This window comes from Fusarium pseudograminearum, chromosome 2, assembly GCF_000303195.2.
Source record: "Fusarium pseudograminearum CS3096 chromosome 2, whole genome shotgun sequence".
NCBI lineage: Eukaryota > Fungi > Ascomycota > Sordariomycetes > Hypocreales > Nectriaceae > Fusarium > Fusarium pseudograminearum.
Genome location: NC_031952.1, coordinates 7,304,035 through 7,328,314, shown reverse-complemented (window position 1 = coordinate 7,328,314; position 24,280 = coordinate 7,304,035). Strand labels below are relative to the sequence as shown.

The 24,280-nt window shown below is 48.7% G+C and overlaps 12 protein-coding genes across 12 annotated transcripts; 5 read left to right on the top strand and 7 right to left on the bottom strand.

Annotated features, from left to right (window-relative positions):
* Positions 1-1,128: 1,128 nt before the first annotated feature.
* Positions 1,129-2,288, top strand: FPSE_10427 (uncharacterized protein; the record flags this gene model as incomplete). The annotated part of the gene is made up of 4 exons (XM_009263544.1): positions 1,129-1,455; positions 1,503-1,688; positions 1,747-2,152; positions 2,209-2,288. 4 exons carry the CDS (start codon positions 1,129-1,131, stop codon positions 2,286-2,288), a joined length of 999 nt encoding a protein of 332 aa, XP_009261819.1.
* A 735-nt stretch (positions 2,289-3,023) lies between these two features.
* FPSE_10426 (uncharacterized protein) lies at positions 3,024-4,101 on the bottom strand (the record flags this gene model as incomplete). The annotated part of the gene is made up of 2 exons (XM_009263543.1): positions 3,024-3,755; positions 3,874-4,101. 2 exons carry the CDS (start codon positions 4,099-4,101, stop codon positions 3,024-3,026), a joined length of 960 nt encoding a protein of 319 aa, XP_009261818.1.
* Positions 4,102-4,492: 391 nt separating this feature from the next.
* FPSE_10425 (uncharacterized protein) lies at positions 4,493-6,599 on the top strand (the record flags this gene model as incomplete). Its single annotated transcript, XM_009263542.1, has 2 exons — positions 4,493-4,774; positions 4,830-6,599. 2 exons carry the CDS (start codon positions 4,493-4,495, stop codon positions 6,597-6,599), a joined length of 2,052 nt encoding a protein of 683 aa, XP_009261817.1.
* A 615-nt stretch (positions 6,600-7,214) lies between these two features.
* Positions 7,215-9,703, bottom strand: FPSE_10424 (uncharacterized protein; the record flags this gene model as incomplete). The annotated part of the gene is made up of 3 exons (XM_009263541.1): positions 7,215-7,828; positions 7,878-9,564; positions 9,620-9,703. 3 exons carry the CDS (start codon positions 9,701-9,703, stop codon positions 7,215-7,217), a joined length of 2,385 nt encoding a protein of 794 aa, XP_009261816.1.
* A 1,727-nt stretch (positions 9,704-11,430) lies between these two features.
* FPSE_10423 (uncharacterized protein) lies at positions 11,431-12,717 on the top strand (the record flags this gene model as incomplete). Its single annotated transcript, XM_009263540.1, has 1 exon — positions 11,431-12,717. One exon carries the CDS (start codon positions 11,431-11,433, stop codon positions 12,715-12,717), a length of 1,287 nt encoding a protein of 428 aa, XP_009261815.1.
* An 85-nt stretch (positions 12,718-12,802) lies between these two features.
* On the bottom strand, positions 12,803-13,406 carry FPSE_10422 (uncharacterized protein; the record flags this gene model as incomplete). The annotated part of the gene is made up of 2 exons (XM_009263539.1): positions 12,803-13,317; positions 13,376-13,406. The coding sequence occupies 2 exons, from the start codon at positions 13,404-13,406 to the stop codon at positions 12,803-12,805; spliced, it is 546 nt and encodes a 181-aa protein (XP_009261814.1).
* A 625-nt stretch (positions 13,407-14,031) lies between these two features.
* FPSE_10421 (uncharacterized protein) lies at positions 14,032-15,654 on the bottom strand (the record flags this gene model as incomplete). The annotated part of the gene is made up of 3 exons (XM_009263538.1): positions 14,032-15,038; positions 15,097-15,381; positions 15,444-15,654. 3 exons carry the CDS (start codon positions 15,652-15,654, stop codon positions 14,032-14,034), a joined length of 1,503 nt encoding a protein of 500 aa, XP_009261813.1.
* A 1,783-nt stretch (positions 15,655-17,437) lies between these two features.
* Positions 17,438-18,328, top strand: FPSE_10420 (uncharacterized protein; the record flags this gene model as incomplete). The annotated part of the gene is made up of 2 exons (XM_009263537.1): positions 17,438-18,098; positions 18,153-18,328. The coding sequence occupies 2 exons, from the start codon at positions 17,438-17,440 to the stop codon at positions 18,326-18,328; spliced, it is 837 nt and encodes a 278-aa protein (XP_009261812.1).
* Positions 18,329-18,424: 96 nt separating this feature from the next.
* On the bottom strand, positions 18,425-19,510 carry FPSE_10419 (uncharacterized protein; the record flags this gene model as incomplete). Its single annotated transcript, XM_009263536.1, has 1 exon — positions 18,425-19,510. One exon carries the CDS (start codon positions 19,508-19,510, stop codon positions 18,425-18,427), a length of 1,086 nt encoding a protein of 361 aa, XP_009261811.1.
* Positions 19,511-20,437: 927 nt separating this feature from the next.
* FPSE_10418 (uncharacterized protein) lies at positions 20,438-21,847 on the bottom strand (the record flags this gene model as incomplete). The annotated part of the gene is made up of 6 exons (XM_009263535.1): positions 20,438-20,641; positions 20,694-21,163; positions 21,213-21,512; positions 21,562-21,605; positions 21,655-21,680; positions 21,731-21,847. 6 exons carry the CDS (start codon positions 21,845-21,847, stop codon positions 20,438-20,440), a joined length of 1,161 nt encoding a protein of 386 aa, XP_009261810.1.
* Positions 21,848-22,570: 723 nt separating this feature from the next.
* On the top strand, positions 22,571-22,747 carry FPSE_10417 (uncharacterized protein; the record flags this gene model as incomplete). Its single annotated transcript, XM_009263534.1, has 2 exons — positions 22,571-22,623; positions 22,696-22,747. 2 exons carry the CDS (start codon positions 22,571-22,573, stop codon positions 22,745-22,747), a joined length of 105 nt encoding a protein of 34 aa, XP_009261809.1.
* Positions 22,748-23,619: 872 nt separating this feature from the next.
* Positions 23,620-24,120, bottom strand: FPSE_10416 (uncharacterized protein; the record flags this gene model as incomplete). Its single annotated transcript, XM_009263533.1, has 1 exon — positions 23,620-24,120. One exon carries the CDS (start codon positions 24,118-24,120, stop codon positions 23,620-23,622), a length of 501 nt encoding a protein of 166 aa, XP_009261808.1.
* Between the last annotated feature and the right edge of the window lie 160 nt (positions 24,121-24,280).

The following is a 24,280-nucleotide window of genomic DNA, read 5'->3' as shown; positions in this document are numbered from 1 at the left end:
GCCTCCTAAGTCTTAGGGTATAAGAATAAGTAGTCTAAGAAGCTTAGTCTGAATGGCATAAGCTGCCCTAATAATTTTGTCTCTTATGCTTCCAGCGGACAATTCTTCTGATACCCTGAGGCCAGGCATAGATGAAGAGTTTGTATGATGCCAGTCACGCCCGTTAAATACTGAAAGAGAAGTCAGGGAAAAGTATCTTGTTCTCCAGATTCTCAATGAGCAGCATGTTGAGGCAATTACTAATTCCTGACATGTCTTAATCACACATTTCAGCTTCTTAATAGTACAATTATAGAAGCTTGATAAAAGGCGATATTGGTGTTTTCGCCAATTGGCTTCAGAATGCTGCTTACGTATGATGATAATGGTTACACGACAGCAGCATTATGCAGTATCAAGGCACAGCAATAATTTTGGTTAAGAAATGGACGACCATGACAGTTTGAGTAGCTAAATAATAAAAACTAATTGCAAGGAAGGCTCTAATGGTCATGGCTTCTCAAATGTCCCCTGGTACCCCTCATGACACCAGCAGTAGAAGGAATGCGACCAAATAGCTCGGGACGACTGGCCCAGAAAGCCCGCTTGTCTCCCCATGGGCCAGAGAGGGAGCACTGATATCATTCTCATGCGAATCGCGACAAGCGGAAGCGCAATCGCACTAGAAATTGCGGGCTTCTTAGCACCTCAATGGGGCAAATGATCTCATTCAATGGGATTATGGGTGAACGTGGGGCATCAGTTGCCCCGCGTGTTGCTACTCGTGTTTGATGATAGGTACGACGACACTAAGTGGTTGGTGTTTCTGTAGAAGCTTCTCGATCGACAAATCATTGACTTCTTTCAGCCCTCGGAGCTGCCTCTTCTGGTATCATGAGTACCTACCCGGTTACCAAGCCATGTCACCAGGACCACCCGGGTTCTTGCAGAGCATTGCTAGCAACTGGGTCCTTCCTTCCTTATGCGATAGCAGTGGATGGGTTGTTACGTCTGTCTACCTTGGTAGGCAGGCACGCGGCTCACAATTCTCCTTATAAAGCTGCACCCACACTCACTTTTTCCTGAGTCTTCTCAACCAACACCACTAACCTACCACAACTACCTACACACTCATAAACAACTGCAATCATGTCTTTCGGTCGAACTGTCACTCTCAACTCGGGCTGGAAGATCCCCCAGATCGGTTACGGTACATGGCAAGCTGCCCCCGGTGAGGTCGGCAATGGTGTTTACGAGGCCCTTAAGGCTGGCTACCGTCACCTCGATCTTGCCAAGATCTACCAGAACCAGCGTGAGGTTGGTGAGGGTATCAAGAAGGCCATCAACGAGGTCCCTGGACTCAAGCGTGAGGACATCTTTATCACCGGAAAGCTTTGGAACAACAAGCACCGCCCTGAGGAGGTTGCTGGTGCTCTCGACGACACCCTCGAGGAGCTTGGTCTGGAGTACATCGATGTAAGTTGAAGTCTCCATATCTCACACACCCGGCTGACCTTTAACAGCTCTGGTTGATCCACTGGCCCGTTGCTTTCAAGAACGGAGACCAGCTGTTCCCCCTGAAGGAGGGCGATGACGGAAAGACTGCTCTTGACCAGGAGGTGACTCTCTCCCAGACCTGGGAGGCCGTCACAAAGCTGCCCAAGGAGAAGGTCCGCTCTATTGGTGTCTCTAACTTCAACAAGGAGATGGTAAGCTACAACCCCTCTATTCTCAACATGAGATAAGCCCCTTCTAACAATTCACCAGCTTGAGCAAATCATCAAGGACACTGGCGTCACCCCCGCCATGAACCAGATCGAGCGCCACCCCCGCCTTCCCCAGCCTGAGCTTGTCAAGTACCTCCAGGAGAAGGGTATCTTCCTCACTGCCTACTCCGCCTTCGGCAACAACAGCTGGGGCGAGCCTCTCCTTATTAACACTCCCGAGGTCAAGGCTATCGCTGAGCGCCTCAGCAAGTCCAAGGGTAAGGAGGTCACTCCTGCCCAGGTCATCCTTGCCTGGTCCACCCTCGACAACCACGTCGTTATTCCCAAGTCCGTCACCCCCGCTCGCATTCGCTCCAACTTTGAGGAGGTTGAGCTCGATGAGGAGGCTATCAAGGAGCTTAGCAAGTTCGGAGAGAAGCCTCAGCGCTTCAACATCCCTAAGACTTGTAAGTCTACGTCCACTGCCTTTGATGCTACCGAACTCGCACTGACAACTTTTCAGACAAGCCTGACTGGGATATCAATGTCTTTGATGACGAGAAGGAGAAGAGCGCTACCCACCAGGTTGTTCTCAAGCTGTAAAAAGTTTGTTTATGATACCAAATTATGAGGCATGACGACAAAATAGACTAGCGATAGGCGGAAAGATGGAAACGCCATCCTGAAAGAGCAAAAGTACAAGAAAGGCTAGAAGGGTACAGAGAACTTATCCTCCTGAATTTCAGAGGATATAATAAATCAATTGATATTCTACTGTAAATTAATCGAGCCGGACGTGTAATCTGCTGTGTTCTGTTCCAGTAACTAAGTTTTCTGATACCCTTCCCTCACGATACCAGAAGATTTGGCCGCTGAGAACATAAGAGACGAAATTAGTAGGTCATTTTATGCTACTAAAACTATAGTCTTTAGGCTAATTATTTTTGTACCCTAAGTTTAGGAGGTCAAATTTTCTGCTACCCAGTAGCCTTCACCTCGGATTACAAAAGGCGTAAAATGGGCACTAATGTCATAGTTTGTCGGGGAGGCGAGTAGATAAATAGAACAGATGATGTGTTAATCGAAATCTTAAACTGTTGCAATTTGGAATGATGGTGTGTTTTCCCAAACGTTTCCACAACTAATAGACTGCCATGAAATCCCCCATCCCTATGCAAAAGTGCTGTGAAGGCATCCTCTACGCCTTTGTAACGTGGGACGGCAATAACCAATCCGTTCCTGAACCAAAATAAAACAGTGTCTAAATCGTACAATATCTCTCCATACGTCTCTGTCCATCCAGTTGTTGAAGTTCACTGGCTGTATGCTCTGTTGAATCTATGCTCCAACACTGAAGCCGAAGGAGCCATCAAAGACATCAAGTTTCTTAACATCGTTGCCTCCGCGGAGGGCTTGCAGAACATCCATCGAGGGGACTTTGTTAGGGGGGTAGAAAAGGAGGAGGTTGTCCATGTCTTCATCTGTAAGACCGCACATTTCGTCCCATTTATAGGTATCGCTAACTTTCGACATCCTAGTAATTTGATTGTCAGCATAATTACACGTCAAGGTGGCGTGAATAACCCACCAGAGCATGCGCTTGGGTCCATCTTCAGGTTTGGGAGCCATCTTCCTTAATCTGAGCCGCAGCTCACCAATCGTCTCGATAGCGTTACCGGCATTCTTCGGCAGTTGCTTGGCAATAAACTGCCGAATAGCAGCCGCCAACCTTGGCCCCTTGCCGTTGGTGCTGACCATGATCTGTAGAGGACCATCGCGATGGATGCTACCAAAATAGAAATCGCATTCCGGAGGCACGTCGGCAATATTGGCAGGGACCTTTCGCTCCTTGCAAAGCTTCCAGATGACGGTCGAGGCGGCAGGATCATCGATTGCGACCAGGACCATACTGGCTCCATCCAGATCTTCGGGCTCGAATACTCGATCGACATGCGCGACTTGACCTTCGCTAACTCGGAAGGCGACTTCAGGGTTCAGGCCAGACTTGGGGCACACGACAGTGACATTGGCGTCGGCGTTGAGGCAGTTGAGGATCCGACCAGCGGCGACCTAAGAGGCTTTGTCAGAACCGATGAAATTTTAATTGCGCTGCACAATCGTTGTCGATGGAACTCTCGCAGACCAAGAGGCCCGAGTGTCGGCATGACATGTGATGATTCAAACGTACCTCACCACCGCCGACAACAAGCACCTTCTTGTGCTTGATTTGCCATGCGAGGATTAAACTGCCTCCAGGCTGCACAGGAGGAAATGTCTTTGCCATTGCTGCTGTGGCTGGGGTGGAAGAGGCAGAGGCAGGAGTAGAAGAGTCAGAAGACGGAGTAGAAGACGCGGGAGGAGATGCCGGAGATTCCAGCGCCGGCTGGGCTGATGTCGGCTTCTGAATGGGGGTCATTTTTCCCCATCGACTAAGGTAGGCAAGGTAAGGTAAAGTAAAGGTAACAAAGGTTGAGTCTTATCCGAGCTGCAAGGATGGCCGATAAGGCCGCTAACGGGGAACGGGAGGAAGCGAATTAGAACTAACTTCTTGGGGGTTGGGATGACGCATGCTATGACGGTACTTCTTTCACCGCTTTTGCAGCGCTGAGAACAAAGTACCTCTTTATCAAACATGAGCACCAAGCCACTGGTAACCAGCCCAGCCATCCATGTTGTCTCCCCTCAATCTACCAATCTCACTTTCTACATACTTCCCACAGCGTTGCAGCTCGTGATTGAGCTCGACCAACTGCGGTCGCACTCTTTCTCCCTTTTAAAAGTGGCCTTGCCCTTGTAAATACTTCATCATGTCGGGCCGCAAGCTGGGCGGCGGCCGTGTCCTTGGGAGCGGCAGGGGCCTTGCTCCCCCGACCCCTCCAGTTACGAATGCGCCTCGAGTGGCAAGTCCACTAGCAGCTTCAGAAAGCAGCATTTCGATAGCTTCGTCATCAATATCACCACCCATCAGTGGTATCTCACCCGACCTTGCAGGCCAGGACATCGGCAATAGCATCAGCGTTGGTGCTCAAGGAAAGGGGGGGCCGGCAGATGGCGGTGCACTTGTGTGTCCAATATGTAACGAAGAAATGGTGCGGCGACTGTTATCTGGCTAGCGAAATTCTGTATTGACATATCTGCTGGTAGATGACCCTTCTACAGCTTAACCGACACATTGACGATACCCACCAAGAACTACCGGAAGAGGAACAGGATGAAGTTAAGACTTGGTTCGACAAGCAGGTGCTCAAGGCCAAACGATTTCAGCCTCTCTCCCTTATAAACCAAAAGCTACGAGGCTTGGATGTGTTTGAGTCGAACGAGTCCGTCCCTGTCGCACCCCCCATCTCAACTGTTGCTGGAAAGAACCCCCTCGAAGGCCCCATTGATCCCGACGAACTCATCACGCGACAACATTGGCAACGCTCGACTAGCTACGACTTATGTACCGATCCTGCATGTGGAAGAAGTTTGGGGCCATTGAACGGAAGCATCAACTGTCGACATTGTGGACTACTATTCTGCGAAGAACATACCATGTACCAGATGAAGCTGAGTCGAAGCGCGAAACATGAGCCAGTCCGTGGTTATTGGGCGAGAGTATGCGAGACATGCTTTAAATCGAGAGAAGGATATAACGATCACCAAGGTGTCTTGACGGACCACACCAATGCTTTCGTGGAAATAAGGAGGAAGAAAGTCGAGCGACAGAATTTGGAGATCTCACGGCTCGAGAAACGATTAACAAAGCTCACGAAACTATTGGCGAACCCACCCGAAAATCTCACGCAATCGAACGGATCATTGCTCGGTCCAGTAACATCATTAGCAGGGCAGAAGAATCCCCGCAAGCTTATCGAACAATCAGTCGTTACTTGGGAAGAAGATGCGACTGTATCTAAATGCCCATTTTGTCAGCAGGAGTTTGGATCCTGGACGTTTAGGAGACACCATTGTCGCATATGTGGCCGTGTTGTCTGTGGCGATCCGCAGACTGCATGTTCTTCAGAAGTTGGACTAAACGTATCAAGTGATACGAATGGCGCGACCAAATCACACCCGGGAACTGAGAAACCACAGTCGGCAACTAATGGCGGACAAGTTGGTATAGATATTCGGATGTGTCGCGATTGTAAACATACTATATTCTCCGCTCGCGATTTCGCAGCTTCATTACAACACAAACCTGCTGATCAGCGAGCATACGAGACTCTACAACAGTTCGAGCGCGGCATTCAACAGCTCTTACCGTCATTTCATCGTGTACTGCTGAATTTACAGCCAGAGAAGAAAGAAAGCGGCGAGATTGACCTCAACAAACCTCCCCCGACGCGTGCTCAGATACAGGAAGCAGCCAAGATTCGAAAACGTTTGGTCGACAGTTTTGGAAAATACGGCACCGCTGCGAAGCGTCTCCGCGACCTTCCCACCGAGAGCGCTACCCAACGTCGGCTGCAGGCGGCCATATATACATATGCGAGTGGCTTCCTGCATACAAACATGCTGCCTCTCAAGAGCTTGCCCCAGTTGCTCCGCTCACGCTCATCCGCATCATCCTCCACAGCCGTTTCCGCCTCACGGCTTCTCGCCTCGCATAATCACTCAGGATCGAGCTTACGACACTCGGAACTTGCGGATACTGAAACGTCGTCGCAAGCACCCAGCGAGGGCAGCACGGTTGTCAGCCAGCTGGAGACGGAAGAAAAGGAACTCCGAGAGCGGTTAGTTGTCTTGGAAGAGCAGCGATTCATGGTTGAATCCATGATCAAAACCGCACATGGCTCCCGGCGATTTGAGGAGGTCAGCGCTCTGTCTCGAAATGTAGACGAGCTGGATGCCGAGATCAACGAGTTGAAAAACAAGGTCGGCGGTGTTGAAGAAAGATGGGAGGGTGTATATCGCAATGGCGTCACTTAGATACTTTGACTTTGGATCGAAGAGAGGCGACAGACAGGTCTATAACATTGTATATATCGCAAGGCATTGCATGGTGTTTGGAGTTTTATCATGGGCGACAAATCGGAGTTCTTCACAGGACCGATCAAGATCTGTGTACATCTTTTGAGGCACAGACAAGACACAATTTGGCAGAATGAGCGAGTATTCCAACAGTCTAGAACTGATGCTTTTTGTGTCATGAATTATTATACACCTATCGTGAAAACCGCCTACGCCAACTATTCCATCCTATCCCCCTTCTCTCTTTATACTTCTGGATCTCTCGCCAGGCAAAGCAAGGTATAACAATCGTCCAACTTGATTCTCGTAGACAAAATAATGTCCTGGTAGAAGACTAGAACCAAGGATAGTAGTAACAAAAACAGATAAAGAGTACGCCAGCCGCAGCTGATGAATAAACGCCCATCGATCTAATCCACCACGAGCGGGGGAGGTGCTTCTCGGGCTCAGTGGGTATCAAAAGCACCTTGTATAAACGAAACCAAAATCGTACACGAGTTGTAGTCATTAAAGGATGCAGGGGATGCAAAGCATGCTGCTGCAAGAAAACGAGGCGAGAGGTGAGTGCCGGTACTATTGCACTCCTTCAACTCCGCCAAGGAAGCGCCTGACACGGTTAATCTCAAGCTCTTCTTGTTCGCTCTCCACGGCCTTGAGTAGACCGTCGATGACAGCGTCGACCTCGTCTTCTTGGACACCGGTGCATAACGCCACCACACGACGATACTTGACTTCGGTATCGCGACTTCGTCCTTTAAGGGCCGATACCATCTTGCGAGTTGACTCGCAACGTTTCTTCACAGCACGAACCCGAGCTTCCAAGACTGCTGCTGAGGGAAGCAGGCCCTCGCCACCGAACTCTCCATCTGATGTGTCGTCGGCAGCCTCGAGCATAGCTGATAGCTCAGTTTCCCATGATGATGAGGGATTGGGTTGTGAAGCTCGGGACTGCTCCTGCATCAGGCGTACTTGCTCAGCTTCACGGGCGTGTGATAGGTTGGCGACCTTCTGCTTCGCTAATTGCTGCTTCTTAAGTGTAGCGCTTAGGTGCTCGAGACTTCGTCTAGCCTCGCCAAGTTGTGTTGATGTAGTACGGAGAGTGCTGTGAAGAGTGTCGAGAGACGCTTGCTTGGCCTTCATTTCGGACTGGAATGTTGAGCCTGTTTCTGATAGAAGATGAGAAATCGCTAGGATGGTTAGTAACGATTTCATGGAATGGGGATTATTGAAACTCACAAGCAACTATTTCATCACTGCTTTCTCGACTGCGCTGATTCGTCCCCACCACGCCATTCTCAACGTTGGCTTCGCCATTGGTCTTGTTTTCAGCATTCTCACTTCCAATACCAAAGTCAAGTGGTCGTAGGCCAACACGGTTTGCGATGTTTGGGTCGGCACCGACCTCCAATAGTTGAGAAATGATACTCCGGTTACCGATACGGGCGGCGATATTGAGGGCTGTGTCGCCCACGCTGTCTTGGGCATTGACTATCTCGGTCATAAATCGTGCAATGCCCATCTTGGGACTGGCTGCTTGCGAATTGCTAGGACCATTTCCGTTTGTTTGTGTATTTTGACTGTTGGGTGCGCTGCCCTGTCTGACCACCCACTCCAGGAGACTTTCGAGGTAATAGCGACTTGCTGCATTCCTACCCTTGACGGCACTGGTTACAGCGATATGGTGAAGAACCGTCCGCCCCTTGTGATCGCGGGCCTCTATCGTTCCACCCAAAACTTCCAAAAGATCAGGGAACGAGTTATGGTCTTGGGAATTAGTCACCAAGCATGCTCGCATAAGTGCCGTTTCTCCTGATCCATTCACACGGGCCGGAGAAGCGCCAGCGGCAATAAGAGCACGCAATAGAGGCATGCGGGCAAGAGTTGCAGCCCAGTGTAGTGCTGTATGGCTCTGCAAGTCAATTGGCATGTCCAATTCCAGCGGCGTGAACCCTCGAAGCGTATCGTTTTTTGTAGGATCAGTGCCCGTTGTTTCCAGAAATAACCCCATAAGCACATTACGCTTGTTCTCGACATCTGGAGACATCTCGTAAGGGAGAGGTTCAAGAGGTCCGTTGCCCTCCTCTATTGGCGATCGATCGTGGATAGCACTTTGCGTGTACATAAACGACTCATTCGGCTCCGTAGGAGACCCAGGGTATGCTGCCGCATACATATCCACGTTTTGCCCGTATCCATTGAAGCTTTCGGCCGGCGTCATCGTCACGCGTTGGCGTTTTCGAGGAGGATCTGGTTCGGTCATTTGAACTGAATTGTTGGCTTGTTGAGTCGAGTACGCCGAATCAACTTGTTGTCCATAATCGGATGCGAAACTTTGTTGAGAGTTGCTGGGGAAATCGTCTCCGTTTTGCATGGACGCTTGGCGGCTAAAGGAAGCCGTTCTCGAAGCACCATTGCGACTACTCCTGGGACCAGGTGAATCGAACCGAGCTTTGCTAATAGCTGCAACGGCATGCGACGCCGTGGTAGAAATGTTCTTGAAGAATGTCCCAGATACGCCATTGGCTCTTCCGTCTGCACTCTGGTTGTATAATCGCTTTCTTTGTGCGGCCATTGCTTGTTCTTTCGTTGGTGTGTTGAGATCGCCTCGCCCGGCAACGCCTCCGTCTTGACCCATGTCGTAAGTAAGGAGTGGCCGTAGAAGCTCCTCAACACCGTATTGGCGGCAGACTTGAAGACCACGTTCGAATTTTATCCAAGTACCCTGGTATTTGCCATATCCGCCCTGAACTTTCTCGTGCTCGCCCGTTTGTATTTCTTTCTCGAGGATTTTGGTGCGCTTTCCTTTGTCAACTCCGGCGACCTTGAGGATCTGTGTGGCATTGAGCCATGAGTCGTTGCGCCGGCGCATCACGGCGATATTGTTGACTTCCATTTCATATACATCCACGCCGGAATAGGATGCCTGTATCAGGACTGTTAGCAATCGCATAGCGATAGACGTTGCAGGTGCTGTTTACCGAATAGATACCGGAATTATCAGGGTCGCCATTGTAGCCTCCTCGGAACGAGTTGCCCATGCCTGATTGCGATTGTTGACTCATGTTGAAAGATTGTTGAGATGACTGCGATGCCGACGGCATATCGTATTAAGGGAGGATCAGTCCCTAGAGTGGTGTTGCAGTGAAGTCCTCGTGAGGAAGAAGTTTCGAAGAGATTCGTCAAGGGCGTGATAGCATCACAGCGCTAACAAAAAGAAGATATCGAAAGGGTGCGGCGGATGAGTAGGGGGACGCGACAAGGTTGAATTAATAGGTGAAATGGAATGACCCGGTTTGGAAGGTATCGTAGGGTATAAAAGTATCGCAGCATGAGGCTGAAGGTGGTTACCCGGGATCGCCCATGCGCCTCGTCGTCGAGTTTCAGTGGTTTTGTGCGCACAAAAACTGAGTGGTTGCGAAGTGAGGATGGAGATGGAGTAAAGACCCGATGAAATGAGTACTTGGAGATAGTGGGCGGACCAGGGCGAAGTCGTGCAGGCGAGGTGAGATGCAGCCGGACCAGGGTCTCAGGTACTTCGATTGTGCCCCAGAAACGAGCGGGGAGAGCACTGAGAACCAATGCTTTTAGCGGAATTTGTGTAATAAGCCGCCTAGAGCTCAGTTGGCCCGGTGAAGTTCAAGTACCTGAATACTTGAGAACTCAAATTACCACGATTGATGGATGCTTTCGATTAAAGGTTTATGCAAGAGAGATGAATAATATGCCTGGATAAAGATGACAGCAAGAGGCGATGAACACTATGCCAGGTAACAGTTGAGAAGTCGCCAGCGCAGATTGTTTCTGCACCTGATCAGTATCAATCGTACCATTACTCTTCAGTCTACTAAAGCTTATGCACGTCAAAGTAACTTGTTCGGTTGTGCTCACTTGCAGCAAGTTCCCGCTCCCTCCCTCGGCTGTCGAGCGTGAACGGGACGAGACGAGTACCTCTAAGAAAAAAAAAAGATGCGTTCAATTAATCCAGACGTGTCCGTTTCGCGGATCATCGCGCCCAAGACGTGTCTCGCGCGTAGAGCGCGTAAAGGCCGTGAACGCACGAGCCAGGGCCTCAACGGGAATCATCATGAGACCCACCCACCTTTAAGTATGGCTTTGGCCTATTCCAGCGACCTCGCCATGATAACCGCTTGCTCGCTCTTTGTTGTTTCCAGTGAATGAGGCCATCCGATAGACCGCAATTGTGCAAGGACATCAGCGTATGCTCTAGCCATTTATTCAACGGCTACGCGTTAATTGTCACGCCCACTAACGTAAATGTGTTTCAGCATAGCACAATCAGTACCAGATATAATTTACAAAGCAGAATACACGATTACGCATAACTCTATCGGTTATACAAATTTGGTATGAAGAGCCGGTATCTACACTCTGTATGCCCACTGTTGGAGCTTTTTAGTTGCTATGGGCAAGGTATCTTCCTCCGTCATTGAACTAATGGCCCCTTGCCCATCACCATCATTCCGAATGCAGATGGTCCGGAAACTCAACAACTGATTGTCACACCCGAAGAGCCTAATGATTTGTTCCCTTAGCACAAGAGAGTGTATTAGGATTGCGTCAATCATCTGTTCCTCTTTATCGCCTTGCCATGAGAAATGAAGCGATAAAAGAACCGACCGGGGTTTTACCGTAAACAGTTACCGAAAATTATACTAAACGATTTGAGCCTCAAGATTCAATCATTGGCGTCTGTCACTTTCCATTGCAATTCTCCAGCGAGGCTTCGTGCCTCTATTCAGTTGTTCCTTTGGTCATATGTCATTCCACAATGCCTTTTCCAAATTCGAACATCCCCAGCTTCCTCCCTCCTCGCCATCTATATCGACATATCCTCCGCGAGACGTCATATCTACCCCCAGCGATTCGACCATCTATCACTACACAAATTCGCTTCAAGTTCCGAAGTCACCGAAGAAATGACCCTCTACGGGATAAACACCGTGCCAAGGGCGCCAATGTGTTGCGCAAGCTGAGGGCGGCCAATAGTGGACACAAGAAGTGGATGGAGGAATTATTGATGCACGCTTTTGCCAGGAAGGGATCTCGAAGGCGAAGCCTTATTTCTGACTTTGTAAAGCCTGAAGCTCCCAGCGACACGGAGGCTTTGGAGGGGATGATCAAGGATGTCCAAGTGGACCAAAAACCCGACTCTGGGGTAGTCGCAAAGTTGACCGAAACGACGATCGAGGACGACTCTTCTCCAGTGGAGCAAAAGATAAAAGAGGAACAAGCAGAAAGCGCAGTCGACACTCCAAAAGACAGAAATGAAGAAGAGCCCAAGAAGACTCTGGTCAGACGTGGGCCGAAACCCCTCGAGCCTACATTCTATCACAAATGGGATGTTCCGAAACTCGTCAAGCTATTATCGTCTCAGAGATCTCGCCAGCAGTCGGTGAACATGTCTTGGCCCAAGTCCAGTATCAAAGGTCTTGACCCTGACAGTGATATTCCAAAAATAAACATATGGGGTAAACCAACCCCGGAGAGGGTCTACCAAGCTAAGAGAGCACACTTCTGGAAACGTGCTGTGCCCAAAGTAATGCCTCCACTCGGCAATAATGAATGGGAGTTTCTTGGTCAGTTATCTAAAGGCGCCCAGGAGGAAGAGCAGTGGAAAATTCCAGAGAGGAGGAGAGCTGCGAAACCTTTACGAGTTGTCAAGTCAAACAAGTTGCCAACCCTGGACTGGGACTGGGAGGGATACGCCACTCAGCCTACCAACAAAGTCGAGCGCATCAATCCGCTCGCGCAGTTTGCACATGTCGGGCCGGACAAGACGGATCACCCATACCACCACCACTCAGATCGCGACCTTAAAGAACTGACGCCAAGATGGTTCCGCCGCGCTTATCAGAGAGTCTGGCATCTCAGCCCCAAGATGGAGACAAGACCAACCACAGGAAAGAATGTCTATGTTTGGGGCAGTTTCGATCCTGGCGTTAGCGCTCCCTCGAGACAACAACTTGAAATCTTCGAGGGCGTTGACAGCAACGGCAAAGTTCCAAAGAACAAGCAACCCAAGGCACCAAAGTCCGACGATAATGTTGAGTCTTGAATATGTGGTAAACCGAAATCATAGCGTTCAAATATTGATGGATTATCCACACTTGTGAGCATTAAAGTTTCTTTTATTTGGTCTATCAATCCGTCAAGTTGGCCAACTTTTTCAAGCCCTCGTTGTCCACCCGCATACCAACCCAGTCGCTCATAGGGTAGGCGCCGATGCTCTCATAGAACTTGATGCTAGGTTCGTTCCACTTGAGGACCACCCAATCAAGTCGAACACCATCCATGGCGACAACTTGCTTGGCCAGTGTGCTCAACAACTTCTTGCCATATCCCTTGCCGCGCTCCGAATCTCGGACGTACAGGTCCTCGAGATAGATGCCTGCGCGCGAGCGCCACGTGCTGTAGTTGTAAAAGTACAATGCCATGCCGACGGCTTCACCCTCGGGGGAAATAAGGAGGAGACATCTGGCGGGCTTTGTTGGCGAGATGGGTTCGGTGGCGGGGATGACAGAGGCGTCGGCATTGGGGGAGTCGGATGGCGCGAAGGCAATTGTGGCCTGTAGGGTTTCAACGGTGGCCTTGTTGGCATCTGGCTCCTTCTCGTAATCGGCGAGCTCCTGGATGAGCTGAAGAATTATGGGAGCGTCTATGACAGAGTTGGTGTTAGCATCATGACGAGTCTCGACGAGCGTTGTTGAACTTACCCTCCCAGCGGGCATGTCGGATTGTCGCCATTGGATATGTATATTAGATATGGCTGTATAGAAGCGGTCTTGAGATACCCGTGAGAGATTAATATATTTGTATAAACAACAAAATACCCAAAGAAAGTCGCAGGACACGGTTTATCTTATAATGTCAATGATCCTTTGGTGGGGTTGATGGGGAGGTTATTTAGTGAAGGGCGCGCCCAGAGGAGGGGCAATCGTGGAAACTGTGCGAAATAGGTATAGCGAAGGATTCACCTCCACTGGCAATGAACCGATATAAGTCTATCGTTACTACTCTGTAGGTATGCATCGATTCATTTTTAATCAACTTCTTTGGCTTGCATAATACAGTGAGTGTATCTGAAGAGTTTAACCTCAAGCAAACGAGGAAGTACTCCAAGACTTCAGTTACACGGAGACGGTATACGAAACGTGGCTGAGAAAACATCCGTGTCGTACTGCGTGAAGGTAATATGAGCATCAACAATCAAACCATCGGCCCTTTTAATCATTGTTACAATCGCGAAGGATCCGAGAAGAACGATTGATCATATCCAATGTTGCTGATATTTCATTATTCATTAAAATTAGGCAAAAACAACCAACTATCCAACTCTGGGTATAAACCAAACCACATGCTCAACTTTTATTTACAACAGATATCTGTAGGTTGGCGCATTATCGCCCAACTCAGCCTTCTCGTCATCAGTTAGCTCCCTCTCTGGAGGATTGGCAGCCCTCTTTCTATTCTCGTACAGGCAGACAGCGCCATATGTGATACACGCGATGATGGAGAGAATCGTAAAGGCAATGCAGATAGAATAGCCCCGGATGAACTTGGGTGCATCCTTTTGCAAGAAGGAGTACACGGCGATGATACCACCAATGTTTCCGAAACCAACCTGCCATGCGCTGCCGATACTTCTTCTTCTGTGACCTCCAAGATTCATGTTGAACCAGCACACAATAATGGGCATGGCGGTGTAAGCACCCATAGTGACGAGGAACAGAGCACCATATTGGACCTTGTGGTTGTCGTGAACAGAAAGAAGAGTAGCGAATCCAGCGATGGCGACGAGAATAGCAAAGATGGCGAAGCATGCTCTGTGGCGCACCTTGTCTGACGCAAAGGCCACGCAGAGCGAGAACGCGAAAGCAGCAGCCCATGGAGGAACACTGTAAAGCTGTGTCTGAATAGGGCTGTATCCGTAGGTCTTGATAATACCAGGCGCAAAGTAAGCATATCCGTAAGCAGGCACAATGAGACCGAAGTACATGAAACCACCAATGATGATCTTGTAGTCCTTTAGAACATTGAGGGCATCAGAGAAAGTCGTTTTTCGCTCGGCGCCGGCGTGACCCTGATCGGCGCGCAGCCTAGCGGTAACATAATTCTTCTCTTCGGGGGTAAGCCATTTGGCCTGCTCAGGGAAATTGGGCAGCAGGAAGTAGAAGAAGAAGCTCACGAGGACAGTGAGACCGCCCTCAAGGATGAAGATCCAGCGCCAGCCAGCGTAACCGCGAACACCGCTCATCTTGCCGATGGCTGCGGCGAGAAGACCACCAAATGCGCCAGCAAGAGTCGTACTGTTGAAGAAGAAGGAGTAGCGTCGCTGGGCTTCGTGTCGGCGGTACCACATGCCGATGAGGTAGAAGGCTGAGATTGAGTGTAAGCGAAATGCGCCATGTTTGCAAAAGTTTCATGAATAACTTACCACCAGGAAACATGCCCGTCTCGAAAAGACCCAAGAAGAAACGAGTGGCGATCAAACCACTGTAGTTCTGGACAAAGCCTTGGAGGAGGGTGGTGAGGCCAAAGAGAAACATGTTCAGACTCAGCCAGACATGGGGCTTGAAGCGCTTAAGAAGAATGTTGGAGGGGATCTCGAAGAGGATGTATGGCACGAAGAAGACGACGAGGGCGGTGTTGTATTCTGTCTTTTCGAGACCTAGCTCTTCAGAGAGACCAAAGACGTCGGCGTTGGCGATATTGACACGATCTATATGTTGCGCGATGAGTCAGTTATTTGCGACATGGTGAAGAAGAATGAGATGAACATACCCAGGAAGGCAAGCAAGTACATGATACACAGGAAAGGAATGACATGGAAGTCAATCCGGGCCATGAGCTTGCTGTCAGTTGTACTGGACGGACAAACCAGCTGGACGTTGTCTGTAACAACACCATCGCCAATGGTGTTGGAGCGCTCAGGGTCCTCGTAGGACACGGGCGACTCGTTACCACTCTCCTTCTCCCTTGAATTGAGAGCCATTGTTCACTGCTACTGGCCTTTTTGGGGGATTGACTTTTGTGTAGTGAAAGGCCTTGAAGGGGAGAACGATGAAGAAAGTCTACACTGCAGATCATGGAAGTTTCAAAACAAAAAGGCAGCGGGAGGGCGACTTATAAAGAGACATGGGCATGGCCTGTAACTATGTCTCGGGGCAAGTCCGTGTTTTCCGTCAATCCTAGCTTCAGAGTACGACCTAAAGCGACTGGAGCAGCCAGTCAAGGTTAACTCAATGTCAATCACTTCAAAGGCTCAACCGAGCCGAGGTCGGGGGCGTTTAGAGGACTGGGAGAATCATTAAACAAGGGGACGATGCGACATACAAGGCCGGATCCACCGAGCCCCATTAGAATGAGTTAGTGTTGAGTCGGATCCCCCACAAACAAGATGAGATGGAGACTCCGCTGCCTTTTTACGGCCGAGTTACGGAGAAGGTTTTGTTAGAGTTGTTACCGATCTCGCTTGGAGATGCCAATATCGGAGTTTACTTATCTTGCATGACATATGAGCTTTATCAACAGTAGATACCATTGCATTATCGGTTTAAACTGGTCTCAACATTATTTCAGAGAGTGAAGTGAAGCACAATTGTTGGTGTTGCAAAGATCGACACCGTTAGTCCGGAAAAAACCTGGTCTTTGCTTTGTACGCCACTGCCGAATGGGTTGCACGCCTTGGTCCTTATGGTGGTGGTGGCGGCTCTGCGGTCTGACCTCTCCATTTGGAGAAGATGCCAGGGGATGCAGTGGCATCTGGTTCCATGACGTTTGTGTGTAGTAGCTCGGGAAAGTTACAGTAATTGTTGAAATGTTTACTGAAGAGACAACAAGTGATACTCGTACTGACGATGCAGCAACTGTATAAGAAGCAATAATTGAAAGGGAACAATTAGATGCAGCAAGTGACCAATCCAAGCCACAAAATGTAACATCATCTGTGATGGACACGCATCCATGGTCAAAAAGGAAGCTCGATATGTTCCCCTCACACAGCTTAACCCCACGGGGTAACCAGGTCAGCCTCGGGAATTGTTCCCGGATGACTTGGCAACGAATGACAGGTATTTTCGTGACTACTTCATCTTATGCTAAGCTGAGAATCGCCTGGTCAGGTTCTGATCTTGAATAATTGCTTCTTATTTAGGGTTTTAACGGCAACATTCCGCTCTTTTACTCCGCATGAGTGTGCCTGAAATGTTGGATAACAGTTTGTTGGAAAAGACGAATGCAATGTATATAAAGCGAACTATTGAATTGGGTTAAGCTGAACTCCCAGAATATTTCGGTGTTTTTTACAATGCTAGGGCTCTTGCCATATAGCCATAGTACTATATGTAATAGACTTGTACATGGACAGAAGTATGGCTATCGTGATGGTTCTAACATACCGGATAGCCCGGATTTACTGTATCTGCAGACGACAAGCCAATCTCATATTGGTAGATTATCATAGGAGTTGTCGAAATTAGTAGAGAGTTAAAATAAATAATTTATTGAACTAAATTGGTCTTTTCACATATCATGGCACGTATTGGCAATCACCGGAGTTGAGATTTCCCACGCTTTACCTCCGGAGTTGAGACGAACCTACGTCAGTTATTGACTACGGAGATCATCTCAGCTCCGACAAGCAACAGGGTAGGACCATTATCAAGTAAAAAGAAAAACATATAAATCGGTTTCAACAAAGACACAATATTGAAACTCATTAAAAAATACTAAACTCTTTCAATCTGAATTCTTTTTTAAAAAATACAGCTGAGATAATGGCGTCAGGACACAATCAATACGGCCACGGCTACGCCGCTGCTCAAGTGAAGCATCATGAGTGGCGCACCGCCGAAAACAGCAGCAACCACCTTCTGCCCAAACTGCAAGCTATTGTTAAAAACAATCCCAAACTGAAGCTCCTGGATGTTGGCGCTGGATCTGGTACCATTTCGGCATCATTGGCGGGATACATGCCCGAGGGAGAGGTTACGGTTACCGACATATCGGATGAGATCCTCGCTCGGGCAAAGGACTATGCCCAATCTCAAGGCGTATCAAACATTAAATTTCAACGAGCCAATGTTTTTGAGCTACCATTTCCTGATTCGACTTTCGATGTCACCCACGCTCATCAAGTTCTGTGCCATCTGGATACACCTGTCGATGCGATAAAGGAGATGATGAGGGTAACCAAGTCTGGAGGTACAGTTTCCCTACGCGAGAGCGATATGTACATGTGGTGCATGTGGCCTGAACTCCCGGCTCTTCTCAAGTTCCATCAACTACAGATCAAGACCATTGAGGGAAAGGGAGGGCAAGGGAAAGGAGGCCGCCAACTTCTCCCATGGGCTTTGGAAGCTGGAGCTTCCCGTCAAGACATAACCTTGAGTTTCGGGACATGGTGCTATAGTACGCCTGAAGATAAACAAGCATGGGGTGAGTACTTGTGAGTCCCAAGACCAAAAGGGTAAATGAATTGACCATTTGTAGGATCGGCAATGAAAGAACGCTCTCTATCTGGCTTTGCACGAGAGAAAGCCATTGAGATGGGCACCGCGACTGGAGGAGAACTGGATGAGATGGCCAAGGCTTGGGAGCAGTGGATTGAGACCGATGATGCTTCACTGGGTCTCATGAATGGCGAAGCATTAATCACGAAGAGGTAGGCAGCGGAAAACAAAAGTCATGTTATTGTAGGATCACCCGTCCTCGGTATGAGCAATTCTCATTCCTCATCTCCTGCTACTATGTCCATATTGCGATCAAGCTACCCTTACACAGCTGGCAACCCCCTCCATCCCAATCGACTTGACGATTTTGCAGATAGGTGCCCATGCTCCCAGAATTGCTGTAACACCAGTGCAAATGATCATCGGACCATACTTAGTCGCATAACCAAGACTGTCACCGCTTGCCAGCGAGTTCCCAGCCGAGATTAGCGCACCGCTCAGAGGCCCTGCAACGACAAATCCCAGTCCACGACCCCCGAGCAGCATACCGAACACCAAAGATGTATCAATGAATTCGTTGTCTCCCTTGACTTCCTGTAGAGCCCCTGACCATGTTGCGCTGAAGCCCCCTGCGAAGAAGCCATAAAGAATCACAAACACCACCATGGTGCTGATGTGACGATTGAGGCCCCATAATAGAAACACTGGGAGTGCGCTTCCTAATGAGGAGACAAGAATGACTTTCGCAGAAGAGACCTTGTCACCTAGCATGCCGTGAATAAGAGATCCAGGCACAGAAGCAAGCGAAAAGAGTGCCAGCAAGATTGGCCCAGTGACCGATGAGAGACCAATTGCATTGGCGTAGCTCGCTAAATAAGTGCTCGGCATCAGATATCCCAGTGATTGAACAACAATGCCAAACTGTAGCATCCAGAATGAGGCCAGTCCCATAAACGCAAAGCTGATGGGGCATGGTCGTGAGTCTCGGCTGACCTCAACTCGAGGCTTCAGAAAAAAGAGTGTAGGTAAAGTCATGGCAGCTGATGCAACCGTCCATGACAGAAGTGTTGCCTTGAGTCCAAATCTTTGAAGCAAGATGTTGAATAGAAATGGCATGGCGACGCCAACACTGGACTTCCCAGCCCACATAACTCCGTATGCAAATCCTTTGCGCTCAACAAACCACTCGTCCATATAGAGCGAGATTGGACTGAATAGTAAGCTGCATCCAGCAGCGTACAAAACACCCTGTGTTGCGATGAGTCCAGCAACATTACTGACAAATGCAGAAGAGGTCAAGCTGATAATGGTGATGGCGAGACCGAGAGGGCCGCACCACTTCCGAAGACGAGGGAAGCGATTGAGCACGATGAAAGCCAAAGGCATCATGAGATACATGATTCCCGTTTGAGATGCACCAATTGACGCGATGGCGCTTGGTGAGGCTTTAAGACTTGTGTGGGCGGAGTAATATTCTTGGAAGATACCGAAAGATACAGAGTATCCTGACTACGTTAGATTGTGATCTTGTCGGTAAGATGATGACAAAACTTGCCCCAGATGGGTGCTTGAGCAATTGTGCAACAGGCAAGAGCTGTATACGCTCCACGGCCTCGGTCAGTCGGTGGCAGAGCACTGATAGAAGCACTCTCTGAGGGTATGTCCTCATTGTCTTCAGGGCGATTACTCGCCAGTTCAAGAGAAGTTGTCGTCGCCATATTGTTTGATATAAACGTTACAACAGATAAACCTAATGTCCGAACCACAATATATATACCTAGGTAACCAAGACAGAAGGTGAGTCAATTAATTATGGTAGACCTCGGTGAAGAAACGTATTGCCTCTTTGGGATACTTAAGTGTGTTTAGAGCGAGGATATGAAGTCATGGTATATCGTGACTATTCCCGGTCTGGCCAAATGAACTTACGATGGCTCCGACATCGCAATTAGCCCGTGATACATGAAAGATAAGGATGATTTACTCTTTATCTCAGAAAGGATGCTTTGAGAAGAAGGCAACGTGCTGGTTTATCTTTATAGAAGAGATGATGATTAAAGGACTGAGTCTTAGGGTATACGATTTCAGAGTAGTTGAGCGCTGGAAAAAGAAGTATGAACCTCAAGGGTCAACTTTGGGATAGTTAAATGTAATAAATGACGTAAGGATAGGACTAAGATTGTATGAATTACCTAAAGAATTTTCTTCGTTAGGCAAGCAGAAATGTTCCCACAACTTTGAGGCTTCAACACATAGCTCGTTCAATTATATTTGTTACACTCTTTATAAACGCCGCTAGAACTACGCCACGTCTGCTTCACTAACTCAGAAACCACCGTTGGGGTGGATAAGCACCTTGGTGTATCCGTCAATTCGTTTGTCAAACTTCTCATAAGCGACTTCAGCCTCGTCGATGTTAATCTCATGGGAGACAACAAAGCTAGGCTTAGCTCGACCAGAGATGATAAGGTCTCGAAGATAGCGATTATAAGACTTGACATTGCACTGGCCCGTACCGATGGTGAGTCCCTGAAATCATGTTAAATAAGTCCTTTTCATTGGAGTGCAACAGAAGCCGTACCTTTTCAAAGAGCTTGCCAAAGCTAAGACTGATCATGCCCTTTGCAGATGCCTCGTCCGAAGCACCAGGATCGCTGGGCACGTAAAGACCTGGGATTCCAAGGCCGCCACAAGGTCTGGTAACGCGGATCATGTTCTCGAGAACGATGTTAGGCTGTTCAGTATCGCCGCTGTTGCCGACGGCTTGATAACCGACAGCATCAACAGATCGATCAACCTCCTCCCCGCCGTTGGCCTTGATGATCAGATCTACAGCATCACCCTTGGAGAAGTCAATGGGTGTGCAGCCAATCTTCTCGGCTGCTTGGAGACGTTCGGGAACACGGTCTACAACAAACACTCGTGAGGCGCCGCGTAGAACGGCCGAGTATGCAGCCATGAGACCCACGGGGCCGGCGCCAAAGACAGCGACACTCTCGCCAGATCGGAAGCCGGAGATTTCAACACCATGCCAACCAGTAGGGAAGATATCTTTGCGAAATCAGTAATTATGGAGAACAGTCGAGAACGGAGAACTCACCAGCGAGGAGAATAAAATCAGCCTCATGCTCTTTACCAGCGGGAAGTTTAAGAGCGTTAAAGTCAGCGTAAGGAACTCGGATGTACTGGGCTTGACCACCTCTGTAAGGGCCCATTGCAACATAGCCGTAGGCACCTCCAGCGAATCCTGGGTTGACGCCAGTACAGAAAGCAGTTTTGCCTTCTTCGCAGTTGCGGCAGCGGCCGTCAGCGACGTTGAAGGGCATGACGACGCGGTCCCCTTTCTTGAGGAGAGTGACACCCTCACCGAGCTGCTCGACTATTCCCATATTCTCATGGCCTGGGCAGGTCAGTAAGTGAGGAGAAGACAGGGGGTTCGATGACCATACCAAAGGTGATACCGGGTTGTGCTGCTGTTCGACCTTCGTACATGCTATTCGCTGTAAGTGCCATCCTGTGCTCTATGCGGTATTCTCACTTACTGTAGATCAGAACCGCAGATTGCAGCCTATGAACTTGATGAGCCATGCAACAGACACTTTAACAGTTAAATCTTACCGTCGTGACCTTGACAATGACGTCGTCAGGATGTTCAAGCCTGGGCAGTTCAACGTCTTCTACTGTGACCTTGTAAGGGCCCTGGTAGTTGACAGCTTTCATAGTCTGCGTAGCCATGTTGGATGCAATTTGAGTATGTGTAAGTTGTGTTATATCACAAATGTCAAGTCAAAAGAATAGGAAAGACATGATTATCTTGTGTTCATTGGCATCTTATTTATACTTATACTACCCCGCGCTTCCAAGCATCACAGCCACGCCCCCGGGTCGGATGTTGCTCGGGATCGGGATCCCGTACGTCAACGCCCTCTTCTGTTGCCTCTTCGAGATGCGGCGATGGTAAGTTGATGCGGGGAAAGATACGCGGCTAACTTGAAGGATGAACTGCCATTCTTGTCAATCTGACTCTTCATACTCTTTGTTTGATGACTAAAGTATTACAATATCTATTCCAAGAGCACTGTAAATCTATTTTCTGTTCTTGGCGAGGCAGTTAAGGTAATTTACAAAGTTAAACACGATATAATTGTGAGCAAATCGTTGGATCTTGAGTAGTTCTTCGTGATCTGGGTTATCAATCGGCGGAAATAACCCAATTGAGCGACCAACGCCAAGTCCCGATCCATAGCTGAGTAATGGGCATGTCTCCAGGGGGTATGAGAAGAAGTTGAAGGTTCTAAGGAACGATATTAATGAGACCTTGCCAATACGAGAGAGTTATAAGCTTACCCGATGGTGAGACTGATGAGATGAGTGGGCAACCTTTCAATATCCCCCTATAAAGGAGTCCAAATCACATGCGAGAGCCCTGTTTGATGATGAGAGTATAATTCATGCACAATGTCTTCATTGAAACTTGTTCTTGAAGTACCTCGACTTGTCTGCATGCCGAGGTATGTGAAACCGGATATATGTGAGATGGATGGCTTGGAAGTGCCGACATGCTGTCTTACACTTTACTGCAGGAGCTCATCGTCCACTAAAACCAAGACTGAGGCTGAAACTGAGATAAATTAGAGTTATTAAAGCGCCTAGGATGTTACAATTCAATACGCCTCATTACGATCGTTGGCGATTAACTTAGTATGCGAATGTGGTGGCTGATACCAAATGCAGGATTGGAATGAGAATTGACCGCGGTTGAAACTATGCTATAAGGCACTCACTCATATAGGCTGACCGAGATGAACAAAAACTGGACTCAAGTAAGTGATTAGATAACCGATTCGAGCAGGCGCATTGAAGCGATAACATGGCGCTGCGTAATGAAGAGCACACATAAGTCCTTCCGAGACAAGATCCAGATAACAAAACTCAAGCATCTACACTCGGTTGGTGATGTTAGTGAGACATACCACCAGTCACCGCAGGCATGTCTCTATTTGAATGACGTTCCGGCGTTGAACAAAGTCTTTCTTCCTCTCCCTTGACTGTCTCACAACCATGCGGTCTCCCATAACGACCACACCGCTTTATTTTACCTTGACGCACAAGATATTCGGAATTAAGAATTGAACCTTTAATGTTATCGCGATTACTGGCCACAAGATATTGTACTTGCTTAGGTGGTAATGAAAGGTGGAAATTTGTCACGGTTCACAAGTTCACTGGAGCACATTCAAATCAGCAATGCAAATTATTCCATTTTGTCTAAAACTGCTGCTGTACCAGCTTTTCCCGAGTCTTCTACCTCGTCGTGGGTATTGGTCGTAAATGAATGTCATGGAGATCATAAAATTAGATCCTATCCAGCCGTCGTTTCGGCATAGTGGTGGATGAAAGAAGGGTCATAGCCCCAACGCCATAAGCTTGCGCTTAAATATTATTAAGAATGTTTGTCGAAAAAGGTTGTCGCAAAAGAAGAGAAGAAGATGTCGCAGTCCCGCCTCTTACAAGACGGCGCGCATCTCGAGAACGGGGACGGTGAAGGAGGCCTTTGTGCAAGTCTCGGACTTGGTCGTAGAGTGGCAGTTAGACTTGGTCTCGGTAGAGGTCCTGTTGCCAATGGCCTCGAACCAACCACCCTCCTGGACGCAGGCCCAGTGCTGGAAGATGGAGATGACGCCCTTCTTGTGGTTGTACTTGAAGGTGGCAGAATCGGCTCCGTTGGGGACCTTGCAGGTGTAGTCGGTCTTGCCGTCAAAGAGGGCCTTCTTGGAAACTGACTTGCCGTAGCAGTTGGCCGTGTAGTCGAGGGCGGCGTTGTGGAGGTCAAACTCGACTGTGGCGGTGTTTGTGCTCTTCTGGACGTTGTAGACAAAGTCTGTGAGTTTCCACTCAGAAACCTTTGTGCCCTTTTCCATACATGTTGGTGCTGGGGCCTTGGAGGGTAGCTTGGCGGGGATGGCCAGGGCTGAGGTAGCCATAAGGACGAGGCTGAGGAATTGCATGTTGATGGTTGATGTGGAAGGATGGATAGATGAAAGAGTTGAGGTTGGCAAGATTATATGGGATAGTAGTGAAGAGGTTGGTTGTTTAGTTGCTGATGAGGAGAAGTCGATGCTTGGTGGACTAACTTATAACTCGAGGGCGGACTAGACCTTCTTTATA